This window comes from Alosa sapidissima, chromosome 11 (genome assembly GCF_018492685.1).
Source record: "Alosa sapidissima isolate fAloSap1 chromosome 11, fAloSap1.pri, whole genome shotgun sequence".
NCBI classification, from domain to species: Eukaryota; Metazoa; Chordata; class Actinopteri; order Clupeiformes; family Clupeidae; genus Alosa; species Alosa sapidissima.
The window spans coordinates 32,907,781-32,925,702 of NC_055967.1; the positions used below are offsets into that span (position 1 = coordinate 32,907,781).

General features: G+C 40.6%; 1 protein-coding gene and 1 non-coding gene across 5 annotated transcripts; both read left to right on the forward strand.

Moving 5' to 3' along the window:
• The first annotated feature begins 482 nt into the window (after positions 1–482).
• LOC121724718 lies at positions 483–647 on the forward strand. The gene has a single exon (XR_006035271.1). It is a non-coding gene; the product is annotated as a U1 spliceosomal RNA (small nuclear RNA).
• A 5,205-nt stretch (positions 648–5,852) lies between these two features.
• On the forward strand, positions 5,853–16,456 carry LOC121724615 (fatty acyl-CoA hydrolase precursor, medium chain-like). 4 transcript variants are annotated; one of them, XM_042111303.1, is made up of 13 exons: positions 5,853–5,990; positions 11,541–11,730; positions 12,009–12,147; positions 12,254–12,387; positions 12,836–12,989; positions 13,513–13,617; positions 13,694–13,795; positions 13,985–14,128; positions 14,245–14,322; positions 14,507–14,654; positions 15,532–15,681; positions 15,861–15,933; positions 16,087–16,456. In XM_042111303.1, the coding sequence occupies exons 2-13, from the start codon at positions 11,585–11,587 to the stop codon at positions 16,268–16,270; spliced, it is 1,557 nt and encodes a 518-aa protein (XP_041967237.1). In that variant the 5' UTR covers positions 5,853–5,990; positions 11,541–11,584; the 3' UTR covers positions 16,271–16,456. The 4 variants fall into 4 exon arrangements, with proteins under 4 accessions (XP_041967237.1, XP_041967238.1, XP_041967235.1 ...); XM_042111304.1 differs by lacking the exon at positions 5,853–5,990 and adding an exon at positions 6,948–6,970; XM_042111301.1 differs by lacking the exon at positions 5,853–5,990 and adding an exon at positions 8,141–8,243.
• Positions 16,457–17,922: the final 1,466 nt, after the last annotated feature.

Below are 17,922 nucleotides of genomic sequence, written 5' to 3' on the forward strand. Positions count from 1 at the left end.
GGGAGTCAATGGAGCTAGACGGCTAAATTTGTCTCTTTCATCTGATTGTCGTTGACAAATCTCAGATTTGATTGTAGTTTGTATAACTTCAACATGGGTTATAGGTCAAAAGTTGAATGAACGAGTACTTATGTCCTTTTGATTTCTTACAGGTTGGGTCGTTGTTGCCCATAACACGCTAGCATTGTGCTAATGAATGACGTCATCGAGAGTGGCAGTTCTCTGGCTCCGCCTTAACAATCTCTGGCCCGTCTACGTTATGCGTGGAAAGTGATGCATCATGGGACAGTTTTAGAATTTGTTGTGTGTTTTATGTCTTTTTTCGAGTACGAAATGATTTCTGTGTGATATAGCCTACATATAATCGCTTGTTTAAACGTATTGTTTTTTAAAATGTTGAATTGTAAACATAGCCGGAAGCCCGCCACCTATGTGACATATAGGGCATTTGGTCTAGTACCCTCGTAAACTATGTACAACTCATACTTACCTGGCAGGGGAGATACCATGATCATGAAGGTGGTTCACCTTTGGCGAGGCTCTGCCATTGCACTTCGGCGGTAGCTGACCCGAACGAATTCCCCAAATGTGGGAATCTCGACTGCATAATTTGTGGTAGTGGGGGACTGCGTTCGCGCTCTCCCCTGTTATACTGTATAATGACAATGAAATATTGGCAGAAAAAAGGATTTATCACACTTACAAGAGAGTTATTCAGAATTATCCATTGCAATGTTGCTAGTTTATCTGAGAATTTAGCATGACATCTCTGCGGCTCCGGCGTTGACATGTTGTGAATTCTATGGGTTTTCCTATTTAGAAGCACCGCTTTTATGGCTTAATGTAGACTAGATGCCAGAGAAGGGACACCAGGCAAGCCTGATGCTTTTTCTCTACGAAACTCCCCCTCGCTCGGTCTGAAGCTCTTTTACTTTTTAAACATTCTCTGGTGCCATACGGTGTGGTCATCCGCTGGTGTCGTATCAAGCCAAACATGGAGAGTAAGGTTACAGTAGCTGCTCATTAGCCTACCGTAGTCTAGTCGGCAACATTGTAATTTATTTTAAACGTGTCAAGCATATAGCTGTCCCCGATGTCACAGCAGCTCCTTGTGGAAACAGCAAAGAATAGTGCACATATCCGATGAGATTTCTGACGAGGAGCAGAAGATCTCTGGCATTACCAGAGCCTTACTGTTTATGAATAAAAAATGATATGGAATAGAAACATCTGGAATCCATTTTTTTCAGCTTAAAGTTGGCTAAAGAGCATTTATAGCCTAGACAAAACGATACATTTTTCTTTATCTGCAATGTTCCAGGAAGATAGGCTTACATAGGCTATTTTTAGGCTGTCCCTGTTTGATCACAGGTTCAAGAAAACGCCTTAGAGTAGCGTCAGTGCATTCTAGTTATCGTAAACGTGCTAATTACCAACCATTTCGTTCGAAAATTCTAAAACAACGATGTTTTTTAATACTTCAAAATAACATTTGTTAAATGAACCTTACATTTTTCAGTAGCCATAGGTGTGTAGATTTGAACAAAATCTACTTTGGTTCTTTGGTTTGGTTAGTGCTTTTACTGCCTGAATTATCCGATTTTGTTTACCACGCTTGAAGTTTAGTGCTGGGCTGGTGGGTACTTATTCCCAATCTTTCTCACTGCACATCAACGGTTAGCCCGAGAATTCATGGCAAAATGGAATGCAATTCAATCCATGTTTATTCTATTTTTTAACCAAAATTATTCAAATAGATTTTAGGACTGTATTGTCACTTTGCAGATTAAAATGCAATTTGTTGGAAATTATTGCAAATTGGAATATTAAATTGCATAATGAATTGGCAATTGCATAATGTAATGTCTTTTAGAATTGCATATTGCAGATTGCATTCTCATTTGAATTAAGCTACACATATGCTTCTATATTAGTGTGCAGTAGCCTGAAAGTTGTGGGTTCAATTCCCGGCTTCCACCTTTGTGGCCTTGAGCAAGGCACTTAAAGGAGAATTCCGGTGTGATATTGACCTAAAGTGTATCGAAACATGATACCGAGTGTGAACGTATGTCTCATAGCCCATCTCGGCTTGTCCCCTGCACTCCAAAATCTGGCGCTAGTTAGCCGATGCTACCAACATCTTTTTCAATAGTGGTGCCTCGGCATCGGGCTAGCCATGCAAATAAATCACTGTTTTACACCCATTTACGAGGCTCAATGTATCTCCACACTTCATTGGTAGACTTCCGAGGGCCCTGACATTTAAAACGAGACATTGAGAACTTTGAAAAAGCACTGGTAGTTTACTTACAAGACGATTTATACAGACAGTATCTTCACGAAGTTTAGCGTTTGCAGCCATCTTGAATTTAGTCACGATAAGTCGAGCAACGAGTAAGAATGAACAGCTATGATAAGGGATCAGATTCCAAAAATAATTCAGTGGAAATGCATGGATTCCAGTTGCTGCTACTGGAAGAAACTGGAATCCATGCATTTCCACTGAATTATTTTTGGAATCTGATCCCTTATCATACCTGTTCATTCTTACTCGTTGCTCGACTTATCGTGACTAAATTCAAGATGGCTGCAAACGTTACACTTCGTGAAGATACTGTCTGTATAAATCGTCTTGTAAGTAAACTACCAGTGCTTTTTCAAAGTTCTCAATGTCTCGTTTTAAATGTCAGGGCCCTAGGAAGTCTACCAATGAAGTGTGGAGATACATTGAGCCTCGTAAATGGGTGTAAAACAGTGATTTATTTGCATGGCTAGCCCGATGCCGAAGCACCACTACTGAAAAAGTTGTTGGTAGCATCGGCTAACTAGCGCCAGATTTTGGAGTGCAGGGGACAAGTCGAGATGGGCTATGAGACATACGTTCACACTCGGTATCATGTTTCAATACACTTTAGGTCAATATCACACCGGAATTCTCCTTTAACCCCAAGTTGCTCCGGGGCGGGGACAATGTAATCCTTTGTAATATAGTTGACATATGTAAGTCACTTTGGATAACCATGTCTGCTTAATGAATATATGTAAATCTGGCTTGAGAAATACCGGTCAGATTTCTACGAGGGGTATTAGGGCTGCACATTTAGAAAACTAGTTATGAGAGACAGCAACCGCTCCACAGCTGCAGTCTCAGACACTGTTTCTGCGCTTTCCAATTTCACCAAATCATTTACACAAGGCAGACTGACTGTACGGATTCAGTGCCATGTAGCCTACTGTGAAGCGGTCACTCTCTCTCCAAACTAGTTTTGATGGACATGTCAAGAATAAAGATGAAATATCGTAAAGTCAAGATGATATTTCAACTTTATTCTCGAAATAAAGTTGAGATGTCGAGATTAATCTCGTCATGGCAAACTTTTTTTTCATTTTTTCATGTGTGGCCCTAATATGTTTATGGTCTGATGATAAGGGGAGGCATCCAGTGGGCAGTACACCTGCACAACATGTACAAGAGGAGAGCTGCACAGAAAACAGCTTGGATAGCTCAGAGATACAACAGGAAACGGGTCTCCCAGACACAGGAGAAAACAATACATTGTATCACAGTCCTATGCCATTTTTTGTTTGTTGGCTTGTTTGTTTGTTTTTTAAACGTCAGTGCTGCTTTAGGTCTTTTTTTTTTCAGTTTCACATTCCTTGGCAAGAACTTTGCATTCCCTCACAATGAGTTAGCATTCACTCGCTATAAATTTGTTTTTGAGTGTGCAAGAGAATGCAAAAGTATCCCCAGGAACACAAAAACAAAATCAGAAAAAAAATGAATTACTGTGACACTTACAGGCTCTGTTGTATGGACATGGGGGTGGAGAACTCACAATCTGAGAGTCACACAAATCAAAACATAAATTTCACAATGTACCCAACATGGACTTTTTTCAAAACATATTTATTAGTGCTCTAGGTAGGGGATTTCACATAGCGTCCAATCAAGAACCAAGTCTATTTACCTTCAAAAACAAAATCACTTATAAAGCAACCTTTATGGGCAAAAAACATCACCAACAGAACAGCCTTTGTGACCATTTCACTGGGGTCATCAAGCAAGCATAAAAATGTTCGCAGTCTTTCTCCATATAGCCTACATTCCTTTGCTAGTTGAAGGCAGGCATAGGCTACATCAATTCAATGTCTAGAAGCCAGTGATGTATCCTGTTTCTACCAAAATATGTAGTGTGAGGGAAATTAAATGATATATGTACAAAATAGAATGTCATGTTAAAAATGTAAACACCTTCCTATGCAAATGTAAAACACATTCACGCAAATTAGCTATTTCTTGGCCCATATCAAGCGGGATGTCATGCTTGAAATAACATGCAGATCTTGCAGTCAGTTTGAAAGAGCTGAGGAGCATTAAAGGTGCAGTCAGCGGTGATACGTGATTTCAAGGCCATAACGTTTTTCTCACATTCAGCGGACATCTCCTCACAATCCGCTAACTGCACACACTGTAAAAAAGTCGCTATAGACAGCCCAGGCTCTGAAAACTGAAAACTCAGTCCCCACACAGTTAGCCCATATATTGTTGAAATTCAATATTTTGGATTACAAAATGTGTTGTAAATCCAATATTTTCCACTTGAGGGTGCTGCTCTACCAAAAATCTTAGCCTTAAACATGATTGTGTTACAGAGAAAGGCAGGAAAGGAACTTGAGTCTGGGACCGAAGCATTGGGAGGTGATTATGTGCCATGTTCAACTGATACAGGGGGGAAATGCCTCTGCACACAATTGGATTGACCTAACCAATCAGAGCAACAAATAGCCTATCATGAATTACTGCAGAGAACAGTCAGAGCATCTTCCACGCTCAGGTCACATGAACAATCGTTGGATATACCAAAATTTCCCATTGGAGATCAATAAAGTATCTATCTATCTATCTATCTATCTATCTATCTATCATCATGATGGACTCAACAAAAATAATTGTAAGGAAGCTTAGAAGAGTCTTAGGAAGAGTCCCGGTCCACAGCTGCTTGGGCCACGAAGGGCATGTCATCACGTGTGCCCACAGAAAGTGAGAGCTGGGGTCTGGCGAAGATGGCAGAGGGTCTTGTGACGCGGTACAAGGGTGCTGTAACAGGATACTGTTACAATAACATGCAATAACTGGTGTTATGTCAACTTAATAATTTAAATCTAATTTAAAAACTAAATAAAAATGTACAACTCTGGATTGTGGATAGAATAAATGGAGATACAGTAGGAGGTACAGTTAATGGTTGTACAGGTGAACAGGTCGGTAGCACAAGATCCTGGGCCCTATGCATAGGCAGTCCTGATGGGCCCCCATGCCCCCCTCCCCTTCATGCATGCATATATTCCAGACTTTTCAAGGGCCCTCTCTCTGGCCCTGGTAATCAGTACCACTTTTACCCCCAGTTAGACACCCCTGCAGGTGAAGCATTTGCAGACAATGCTGTAGGAGCAACTGGCAAAGTTGGAATGATAGGCCTACTGTTACCTCGGGAGACTGTCCGGCCGGGTCTCCACCACGCAGTAGAACAACGGTCCTTGCAGACTCCTATTTTCTGGTGAGGTGACAGCTCGGGCCCATGGCCAATTCTCCCTTGTCAGAACATGAAAGGATTCCAACAATAATAAAGAAAAAAAAAATAGAGAACTAAACTAGAAGAACTGTTAGCTAATCATTCGTAGCCTATGTTATGCGAATTCATAACCGCCAAATGTATGTGTGTGTGTGTTGGGGGGGGCGGTTAAAAACCTTACCATACAGTCAGGAAAAATTGCGAGGAGAAAAGACATGATCCGGATGCTCCATGTGAAATTATGCGTGACACTGTGCTGATTCTTGGTTTAGGGAAGCTCTTTCATTTGCTCATGAAGTTCTTCGAATGTGGTTGGCCGCCGATAACTATGATTGCACAGGCGGTGTACGACAATCTGCTGCTGCTGCCCTTATCGTCAGGAATGACTCTGGTAGTTTTCTGTTTATCTGTTGCAGGGTAAGGAGCTCTTTCTCATAATTGTGATTTTTGTGATTGAGCTTTCGCACACAAACCTGGTCATCTTTTAAGGTGTGCAGCCTAGATCTGCCTAAGCTATGTAGTTCTAGAGTGTTTATCGATGCTAGGAATCGCGCTGTCAACTCAAATCAAATTACACTGGCTAGTGGTATTATACTTAATTGCTGCAGATCATTGTTGAATATAGCATACTAAAATGTTTTGAAGCCACTATCTAGGCCTACCCCACATGAGGGCGAGTGGTTATCGTTCCCTACAAAGATTGCTAATATAGACGGCTTCCCTAGACAGTTAAGATTGCAAGCTTACCAAACACACCTCAAAATATGAACTAGGCTATCGAGCAACTGCTTAATAGATCTAATAACAGCATTTACATTTATTATTTAACAAACGCTTCTATCCCAAGCGACTACTTAACAGCAGCCATTTTGTTTGTGGGGCAAGCACAGGTGTTAGCTAAGCCGTTCAATTCAAGTGTTGCAGAATCAGAACTGTAATTAATGAGTAGCCAAACTTTTCCACGACAAGGCCCCCCAAATACCACTAGGTTCTGGCCAAGGACCCCCTTGATGTTTTATTAATTAAACCCATCGACAATACTACGGCAAATGTAAAAATACATTAAGCTAATCTAATAATTATTTTAGCCACAACCACATCGCGATGGAGCATACAGTGTGTAAAAATGTTATTTGGGGCTTTCTGCTATATGAGAGCCATCACTCTACTATTATTCCAAGTGATTATCGTGGGAAATATGTTCAGATATGCGTCACATTATTATAATGGCATTGTATAACAACCCTCATAGTATATTTTAAATGTTTCAAATGTATTTATTTCTTGCTTTTATTTCCCCCTCCAACTTGCTGAGGCCCCCCTGGCACCCCCTCGCGGCCCCCACTTTGAAAACCACTTGCCTATAACACCTGTGAAAAATGGCTGCTGTGAAAAAGGTACATTCCAAGCTCTATTTCATTTGCAGTCGTCATGGCCTCCTTATCAAAAAACTTCCGACACGATTTGGGAACGATTCTTGGAAGATTGGCGTCTTTTAACTAATGTCACCCATTCAACCTTTACTCAAAAGACTACAATCTTTAAAGAATCTTTCCCAAATCTTATCAAAGTTGTTTGGTGTAAGCACTAGCTGGCAGTGAGCGCTGAATTCAATTGGTGATACCATAGAGCAGGGGTGGGCAAACTTTTTGGCTCAAGGGCCACATTGGGTTTTGAAAATTGGCCGGCTGGCCGCACAAGGAAATCGCAGGAAAAAAATAGCGAGCAGCCTGATAACCAAATAAAATGCTCGGCGGGCCGGATGAAAATGTTTGCCCACCCCTGCCATAGAGTGTCACTTGAGCATCTTTCGTCGTAAAAAAAATATTTTTTTTTCCTCTTAGATTTTACTTGCTCAAGTTTAATATGAATTCAAAAAGTTTACGAGCCAGCCAGGAGTCGAACCTAGAATCTTCTGATCCGTAGTCAGACGCGTTATCCATTGCGCCACTGGCCCGCTACGTACGGGTGACGTCAACGCGTCTTAAAATCGCTCTGACGAATCAAAGGCCAGACGCTGATCAGATGGAATTCAAAGCTAATGTGTTATGAGGACTTGCACATTGAAGATAGCTTTCATTTGTAAAAGACAACATATCTGCGACTTTATCTTGGGATCAAGGTCAACAGGATTGTTGACATTCTTTAGGGCTGTTTTATATTACCTACATAACAGATGGCAAGAATAGCCACTATTACTTAGCTAGACAACAATTACAGCTGCTACAGTATGTTGAAAGTTGCTTCAACAGCCATTATGTCACGATGAGTTTTAATGTGGTACATTTTGTTTTCTCACGTTCATTTGTAGCAGCAGTCAACGATGACTACATTTAATTCTTGCATGATAAAACCGCCGTCAAAGCAGCGTTTTTTGCCGTTTAACGCCGCTTCACACATTGCGATTAGAGGCGACGCCGTAAACTGCGTGAAACTGCGCCGCCGCCAAACTGCTGTGGTTCATAGTCTTTTGAGTGGCAGGTTCGAATCCCGTGTGGGAAGCCAACTTCGCAGCATGAAGATCCATGCTGAAGTGGTGTTTGTCTTCATCAATGAAAGCCAGAGGGAGGAGAATTATGAAGAAAACGCCGTCTTTGACACCGCTTTGTGCAAACATAAAACAGCGCATTTAACACGCTCGTCACGTCTTCAACATGCCAACAAACACAGGTATGCAGTGTCTATTCAAAACGACGAAAACATGATATAAATAAACAATAAACTGACAATTGGAATAGCCCAGGCTATTTTGGACTTGAGACTTGAGAAACAAACGACAATTCCGAGTGCGAGGTCCCAAATTAGAACGAGCGATATGCTAATGGTCCCGAATTTAAGGACGTTTCAGAATGCCACACAGCTACAGATAACGACTTATGCTGCCTACTAGAGACTGTTTTAAGTCACATCGTTGCAAATTTCATATGATGATGCATCATTCCACAAAATGGTTTGTCTTCTCTATCATAAAGTTATTCAATAGGCTTAACAATAAACATATAGCCTTAACTCAAAATTGCTGCTCAAAATGTCACATGCAGCCATGCCTATTCTGCTCACTGCACATTTATTAAAGGCTAATGTATTATAATATAATACTCAATGCTCATTATTGAATGCTTAGCTGGAATGATGCTTTTCCATATCATCTTATTTTTAAAGCATGCCTACCTGCAGGTATGCATTTGGGCTATTGGTTTTCTACAGGAATAGCATGTTTGAACAGGCACTGCAAGTATAAACTGCTCACAATGTAGTTTATGGCAATGTGGTTATCACAGAACAAAGACCTATTTTATTCTTATTCTTTCTATTTTATTCACTCTTTTATTTCTTAAACAAATACATTACTGTATATGAAGAGCCTTCCATTAGGAATGTAGATAGTTAGGCCTATTCAAATACATAATGCCCTCCCTTGATTAGAACCTTGTTATGGGAGAACATTTTTACATTTTAAACATTTATTAAAAATGACTCGGCCGATATATCGGTTATCAGTTTTTGAATAACTCAAATATCGAAATCGGTATATACACACACACACACACACACACACAGGCTCGCACATACAAGCATACGCAAAAATTGTATTGCAAGAGTAGGGGGTGGAGTAGGAGATGGGGACAAATTGACAAGCGGGAGAGGATGAACAGGACTGAGGCCATCCTTAAAAATATTTTTGTTTGCAGTAACAGCCAAAAAAAAATAAAAATGGGTCGGTAGGTAGGTCAATATTTTTTTTTTTCAAGATTCAAAGTAAAAAAAAAAGTACAATTTTGGTCATGATTACGTAGGAATGAATTTACACAAATGTGCATATCGTGACGTAACTGACTGGGTCTTCAACCCGTGCCTTCAGGCGCACCATTGCAAACCTCATTCTGATGCAGGTTATATAGACCAGCCTTTCTCAAACTTCTTTGACCTGAGGCCCGGTCATGGCAGACTTTTGGGTCATAAGGCTCATCTACATGTACCCAGAAAGAAGGCTACAACAGCTCTTGGCCACGTTATATTGAAATTTGACTATACAATACTCAATGCTATACAGTGTATTTTACAGTCTCTGCTCTGTTTCTAAGGAAGTTCCAAAAAACAACGTCGTTCTATTAAGTTTCGTTAAATAAATAAATAGCCTTCCAACAGGTTGAAGCGGAGCTTTGATACCAACGTTATCGATTAGTTTCAGTTTCTCTCGCGCAGACGCGCATTGAATGAATGCTCATACCACCACTTAATTGTAGGGCTCCATGTTTAATGACATCGATAGCAGAAACGTTTGTTTTCTTTTTTCGTCGATCCGCGGTTTCTTGATAAACTGCGCAGCAAATTATCAGATGAAGCACCGGGCCTAATTTCACTCCACGACTCCGCGGACCAGCAGTCTCCATGTTGCGGACCCATATTTTGAGAAATGCTGAATAGACCACAACCAATTTCAATACTCCGACATGGTCACCGTTAGACTAGGGGGAGAAGGGATGAGAAAAGATCTGGCCACAGTTCTTCCAGAACTTCGTGCCAAGTAAAAGCGTTATCAGTTTGTGTGAATGAAACGAAGCGTAGGCCATAGTGTGACATGCGTAAAACCAATGGTGTAGAGATGACGCCACAGGTTTTTTTTTTAAGTGAGCCACGTTTGCATGTAGGCAATTTATATTCACAATACTTGGGCCTACTAAAAGAAATATTATTTTATTGCATTTGTATTGGTTGTTTAGAGTAAAAAAAACAATCGGTCGGTATTAACGCAAGTTTACAACCGGCAAGTCGGTCGGACTAAAAGGGGAAAAAAATAAATATTTGGGTCGGTTCTAAATTGACAGGGTCGGTCGGGTTACGGCAAACGAAAATATTTTTAAGGATGGCCTGAGCGGCGGTCATATTTTGTACCGCTATACGGTACATCTAGTTTCTGCCGTTTTTACTGGATAACTGTCTTCTCATCCTCTCGTTTATGCATATTAACTCTTGTTATGCATACACCCTCTGTTGGTGACGCATTGTTGGTTCCGTTCAAAACTGTCGGAAATGCTGGCTGGTTCACTAGGTAGCCTCAAGGTTCAAACAATTCTGAACCGAACCAGTTCAAGAACGCATTCTCTGTTGGTCGAAAAACTCCCTGAAAATTGTTTTGGGGCCCTATATAGTTAGCACACACTAGAACACCAGATGCCTTTTGGTCAGCTTGTGTTGTGCGTACAATTTCGATATCTTCAGGACATCTCAGGCCTTGCACCATGTGCGGCCTCGGGCTTGGAGACGGCCCCCTACAATCCAAGGCCCCGGGTTGGTCACTGGCCATTGATATGACAGTTAAATCAACATAATATTCTACGATATTTTTAGAGCTATTTCTATGGTCTGTTTCTTTCTGAAGTAATGTGCATCACCATTCATTTGGTTATCCTGACTTGTGAATGATGTGTTAAATTTGGGCATCGTGACATTGCCTGGCTCAGAGGCTTTCATTCACACATTTGCGAGGAATAGAAGGCAAAGTAGCATGGAGAACCCGTGTCCTCTTTTACAGCCCTTTATTAGCATGCTGCATGCAACATCATAAAGATTGACCATCTCAAATAGAGCAAAGGACATTTTCTGGAGGCGGAGCGCATTGTGTCAGTGAGTTGAGAGTAGGTGAAGTGTAGACTTGAGCACATTCAGAAGAACTTTAGGAACGTGCGCGCGATAAGGGCTATTCTTACAGGATTCAATCTCATTCTAAGCATAATGAAACCTATTTTTAACCTCTTACTCACTGCATGCGTTTTACATTTGACTTTATCGACAGTACATAACGGCAAGTAGTACAGTACAGAGGAAGTGTGAAAGAACTACTAAAATATCTGAATCAGATTGCAATAATAATAATAATCTTAGTTTGTTGTTGATATGTATTATCAGTCACTATAAGTTACATTAATGAAGACTAACTGATTTTTTTCACATTGATAATCATAGGACCTGTACTCCACACCAAACTGGGAGTCCTTAGGGGGGACTACATGCGTGTTGGCGGAAAGACAACAGTGGTTCATGCCTACCTGGGTGTGCCTTTTGCCACACCACCCGTAGGAAACCTAAGGCTGGCTCCACCACAGCCTTTGCAAGGATGGGAGGGTGTCAGAGATGCCACCCAGTTGCCTCCCATGTAAGTGTTTTTTTGGTCACACTCAAATTGTGCGTCAAGATTCTGTGCTGCTAAACAATTGCTGTACAAATTTGATGCACTTTTGTTAATTTATTAACTAATCAAAAACTGGCAATAGGAAAGCGTGTCAGTACAACGATATGAAATGAAATTAAGATATACCAAGCCATGCAAGTAAGACAACCAATGTATTCATCTTTAGCAACAAGGCAACACTGTCAACATGTCGACAAATAGGCACTATCAATAAATGTATTTCAAATCTGCATTATCCTAAGGTGTGTACAAGATAGAACGATAACTGATGGCCTATTGGAGGCGGTCGGCTTAGTCATGGATCCACTTGAGGCATCTGAGGACTGCCTATATGTCAATGTCTACACTCCTGCTCAGCCTGCCAAAGAAGCAAAGTTACCTGTAAGTTTAATTATAAAACAGCAGGCTATGTAATAAATTGTTGCCAATGATTTGGTTGTACACAGCGAGTCATGAGTGTCTTACTGTGCTAATGTGTATGTCACAGGTGATGGTGTGGATACATGGAGGAGGGTTTATTATGGGGTGTGCCTCTAATTTTGATGGATCTGTCCTGGCAGCATATCAGAATGTGGTTGTGGTTACAATTCAGTACAGGCTGGGCATGCTGGGATTTTTCAGGTGAGTGATCTATTTCTGCGGTGATTAAGTGATTACAGTTTGAGTCACAGTGGTTGCTGTATCCGTACTCTGTGGCCATGTTGACTGGCACATTTTTTTAATGATGTAATGAACATTAACATCACTCATTGGGTAATTTTTCCCCTTCATTCAAACACGTGAAAATAAACTATTGACAGGAATGTAATGCATATTCAAACAGAGAATCCTTTAATTTATGAACTAGTGTAAACCACTGTTTCCATGTTTGAGTATTACTGCATGTCTCAGATGTAGGCCCCCACACCCACAGCTGTCCAGAGGGGCGTTTCCCAAAACCATAGTTGCTAACCCTTAGTAGACTTAGTAGGTTGGCAATGGGAAATTGCATTGCAACCAACAAAGTTGCTAAATTAGTTAGCAACTATGGTTTTGGGAAACGAGCCCCTGTTTGGTTTCCTACACGCAGCACAGGAGATGATAACGCCCCGGGAAACCTGGGCCTTTTGGACCAGGTAGCAGCACTGGAGTGGGTCCAAAAGAACATCCACAGCTTTGGGGGAGACCCGTCCTCCGTCACAATATTTGGAGAGTCCGCAGGGGGTGTTAGCGTGTCATTGCTGGTAATAGACATTTACATACATTAGTGACAGATAATCAAACTTATTTTATTCTTCCTTTCAATTATCTTTTGTATCTTAATTTATTTAACGGATAGTGTTTATCAAAGCACTGCACAGTGTCAAAATTACTGTTCTCCTTTGCATGAGTTACAGGGAGTTAAAGCGTACATTACCATTGTTTTATTTTGTTATTTTAATTTGAGAATCATAATATAAAAAATTTGTCATTAAGACATGCTCAAATAGTCAACATTAAAATGAAGGCCATGTATTAGTGGTGGTGGTAGTGTAGTGGTTAAGGAGCTGCATGGGCTAGCGTGCAGAAACCTGAAAGTTGTGGGTTCAATTCTGGGCACAATGTAATCCCTTGTAATATAGTTGACATATGTAAGTCACTTTGGACAACAGTGTCTGCTAATAAATGTATTAGTTTTCCTGTCGAGATTCAAAACGATTAATGTAAAAAAAAACCTGCATTTTGTGTATACATGCACTGATTAACGACTGTTTGTCTTTGCAAAAGGTTCTTTCCCCGTTAAGTACTGGTCTTTTCCACCGTGCCATAGCAGAGAGTGGCACAGCAGGCATGGTTGCCATCATCAACGCTGATCCTGTGACTTCAGCAAAGGTTATTATCAGCCCATCTTAACCATGTTTTTTACAATGGAATGCAGCCTGTATTCAAAAGTTGTCTACATCCCTAGACTGTGGCCAATGTATTAAACTGTGAGGGCACCAAGCCAGACCAGATTGTGGATTGTTTGATGCGGGTGTCAGCAGAGGACATCACAAAGCTTCAACAGGAGGTGAGCGACAAGGTCAATGTATCTTAGATGTGAGGCAGAGATAAAAAGCTATGACATATTTCACAGAAAGGGTTATGAGAAACATGTCATACCTTTTAGTTCTTTCTCTGAAGATATTTGAAAATCTTTCAAATTTGAAGTGCTTCAAAATTTTATATTTCCTCTTTCAACATTTTCCATTTTTTATAGCATCCAGAGGTGCTCTTTGGTGTGGTGAAGGATGGCTATTTCCTACCAAAGGCAGTGCCAGACCTTCTTAATGCTCATGAGTTCAACAAGGTGCCATTAATTAATGGTGTTACCAACCATGAATTTGGCTGGCTGCTTCCTAATGTAAGTGAACTCAGGTTTAAAAATGCATCCTTATATTTCAGAATATGTAGGAATACATTAGCAATATGCTATGTTTTTGGTAGGTGTAAAGGTATGAAATGTGCATGTATTTTCAGTTTGTGGCACCACCTGACTGGGTCGATGGGATGGATCGTGACTCATTTAAAACCTTTGTTGACCTCTTCTACCCTAATGTAAGAATATAGCCTCAAATGATGCTAATCATTATGGAAAGTGAATTTTATTACATTTATTATGAATTAAATACAGTATCTCTCTACAATCTCAGAGACATTTATGGAACACAACTCTGATTTTCTTTGACTGCTCTTTATTATTAAGGTTATAAAGTTAGGTACACTTTTTCACATTTTTCAGCCAGACAGCGAAATCAGCACTGCCTTGATCATGAATGAGTACATGGGGAATGGAGAAGACCGCATCAAAAACAGAGATGGTGTTACAGAGTTCTGTGGAGACATTCTCTTCACCATCCCTGCAATCACCATATCAAATGCTCACCGAGGTTTGAGATTTATCTACCATTTCTAGCACCTCGTAGCCTGGAAATCCAGACCCAAATCTAGAAAGATTTAAGGGTCTGGATATGAGCAATGGAAATGGCCCAACTTGCTTGGCTTGATATATCTTTAATATCGTTGTACTGACACGCTTTTCCATTGCCAGTTTTGATTAGTTAATAAATTAACAAAAGTGCATCAAATTTGTACAGCAATTGTTTAGCAGCTCAGAATCTTGACGCACAATTTGAGTGTGACCAAAAAAACACTTACATGGGAGGCAAGCATGCATTTGAAAATATCACTGCACGCAATTGGATAACACTGCGACCAATGTTTACTGACTGATTCCGGACTTCAACGTCGCAGCGATATAGTCATCTGTTTAGCTCGCCTCTGCCGATACACCGAAATCAGATACACCGATGTGATTGGTGCAGATCGGCTCCAAGTGCATGGATAATGAGCATCATTACTGATTGCCAGAGTGACTTGCTGAGCAAATTCAAATTGTGCTCTCGCGAGAACTCTGGATTTCCAGGGTAAGCACCTCGTTCAAATTCTAAGCTTTCATGGGAAGGAGAGTCACATGAAATTGGAGTATATGAAGTGCAGGGCTCTACACAACATTTTTTTCCAGGAGCACTTGTGCGACCAAGTTAAAAAAAATGAGGAGAACAGACAAAAATCTCTGGGTGCACTGTACAGCCCTGGTGTATGAAAAAAAAGTTTCCATTTCTTCTCATAGCATTTAAAAGTATTGTGAAGTGACACAGGAAGACACATTGTACATGTATGAATAGATAGGAAAGACACGCATACACAGAAAGAGAGAGAAAAAGAGGGAGAGAAATTTCTTAAATTTCTTAAATCTTCCCACAGATTCAGGAGCGCCAGTTTTTGCCTATGAGTTCCAGCACCCACCAAGCATGCTGGCGAAGAAACGTCCCAGCTTTGTCGGAGCGGACCACGGAGATGAGATTGTCTTTGTATTTGGAGGCTGCTTCTTTAACGGCCTCCTCAAGATGAATGGTAAAGCTCCCATGCGTCCTCTACAAATAGAGAATTAGGATCATACATAATTGATCTGTTAAAGGATGTTATATCACCTATTTTGTTGCAGGTGTGTTGTAATATGGTTGAAATGGCATAGATATGGTTAAATTGAAAAAAAAAAAATTCTAATCGTGTGTCTCCGTGCTTTCTGTAAGGCTCTTTTACCGAGGAGGAAGATGAGCTGTGTAGAACGATGATGGCATACTGGGGAAACTTTGCACGCACCGGGTAATTTCACTCCACAAAGTATTACAAGCCTCAAGACTGCAAAAGGGTTAATCAGTTCACACCTTGGATTAAAATAACAATGGTTGTTATGTCTTTTTTTTGTGTGTGTGTGTGTGTCCGCACGTACGTTTGCTGTGTGTGCTTTCTCTAAAGATCCCCCAACGGGCCTGGTTTGACCCATTGGCCCGCATACGGTGCCAGGGAGCAGTACCTGGGCATCGGGCTGAAGCAGCAGGTGGGATACCACCTGAAGGCTGACCGCTACGCCTTCATAACCCAGACGCTGCCAGAGAAGATCCAGGAGATGAAACGGCACCATCAGCGCACAGAGCTCTAGAAGGACTAACTGCTACCCATCTGCTTTGCACTGATCCAATCACACTCATTTCAGCCAGACCACTTGTTACTGTATTGCAGCAGATCCAGTATCTGTGTCATTCCAGAAGCACTTGTGGAAAGTAATGGACTCGAGAAAAAAAACGTTAATTCAATAAAAAATAAATCTTTATCTAAAAATTGTAAATCCTGTTTCCAGACTAAAAAAAACACTTAACAAATGTTTCATAATGTTTCCAAATTCCTTTTCTGTACCGAGCAAACACGCAAGCACGGTCTAAAAACGGTGTTCCTCTGCTTCTCTAACGGTTCTCTTCCAATGCGTCTTTACACATGAGAACTAAAACCAGGTACCAGAACTATATCAATGCGTCTACACATAAGAACCAAAACCAGGTACCAGAACTATATCAATGTGTATTTACACATAAGAACCAGAACCAGGAGAAAAGAAAAAAAAGAAAAACCAGGAGAAAGAAAAAAAAAAAATCCAGAAGAAAAAAACACTGACTACACCTATATGACTGCTATTCTAGCTATGCATTTTACTATTTGTCATCAAGTACACTGTTGTCATCATGTACACAGTCAGAACTAGGCTAGGATTGGAAATAGACTGAGAACTATAAGGAGTACCTCATGACCCCAAAGGTATCTTATCTCTGATATGATATCTATGTGTGTATAAATGTAAGCCAAACACATGAATGCTCATATCATGATTTATGACCGCCGCTAGTGTAACAGTCATATAGGTTTAGTTTTTTTTCTGGACACAAAGGCACGCACGCACACAAACACATACACAGAAAAACATGTTAAGGCAGTTGTGGAGAAGAAGATTCGGGTATTCTTCCTACAGGATTCACCCCCCTGTATTGGTTGAAACACGACCCATAATTACATCCCAATGGAGCAGTATCAGACTCATATTCTGACTAGAATTGGAGTATGACGACATCAGGCTATATAAGAAATGTTTCAACTTTCCAAGATCTTTCATATTAAATTTCACAACAATTGTTTTCTTCACATCATTAAACAAGTCATCATTACTAGCAGCAATAATTAAATCACCAACCCATATTATGTTAAACCCGCCTCAACAGTTGTGATTGGTGCCCGGGTTTTAGGAATATTGGAAATGGGAGTGAGTGGCCTCTTTGCCAGCCGGACATGCTGGGCAAATTCGAATTTGCTTAATGTTTGGGCTCTCCCAGACTAATAAGGTGCTACCTGCTAGAAATCTTTCTGTAGCCTTCATCGCACTTCATCTGACATCCATATACGTAGTAAGGTTCAGTAATCCCATTTTCCATCAGAGTACCCGTCAAAGCGCTTACCAGTGGTGTTGGTGAGTGACATTGCCAGCTGTAATGAAAATATTTCACTGGCCATAATCATCAGTGCCTATAAAGGTCACTAAGTCATGAAATGGAAAAATGATTAAGTGTACTTCAAGAGGTACTGGCCTGACTTTTGCACTATTATATTGACTGTCTACTGTATGCACAATTGCACAATTTCTACCAAATTTTGCTGCTCTTATTTCTTCATTGTATGTGCCTTCTTATTTTTACTTTTTATATTGTTTACTTGAATGTTATGTTTGTCTGTGGACCTAATTGGTAAAATATGTCTTAGTATAGTAGG

What these genes read in the sequence shown, in the direction of transcription:
- LOC121724615 (XM_042111300.1), top strand. Translation starts at nt 11,310, where the DNA reads ATGAAACCTATTTTTAACCTCTTACTCACTGCATGCGTTTTACATTTG. An exon ending in CCAAAGAAGCAAAGTTACCT is followed by an intron (nt 12,148 to 12,253) that starts GTAAGTTTAATT and finishes TGTATGTCACAG; the next exon opens with GTGATGGTGTGGATACATGG. An exon ending in GGAAACTTTGCACGCACCGG is followed by an intron (nt 15,934 to 16,086) that starts GTAATTTCACTC and finishes CTTTCTCTAAAG; the next exon opens with ATCCCCCAACGGGCCTGGTT.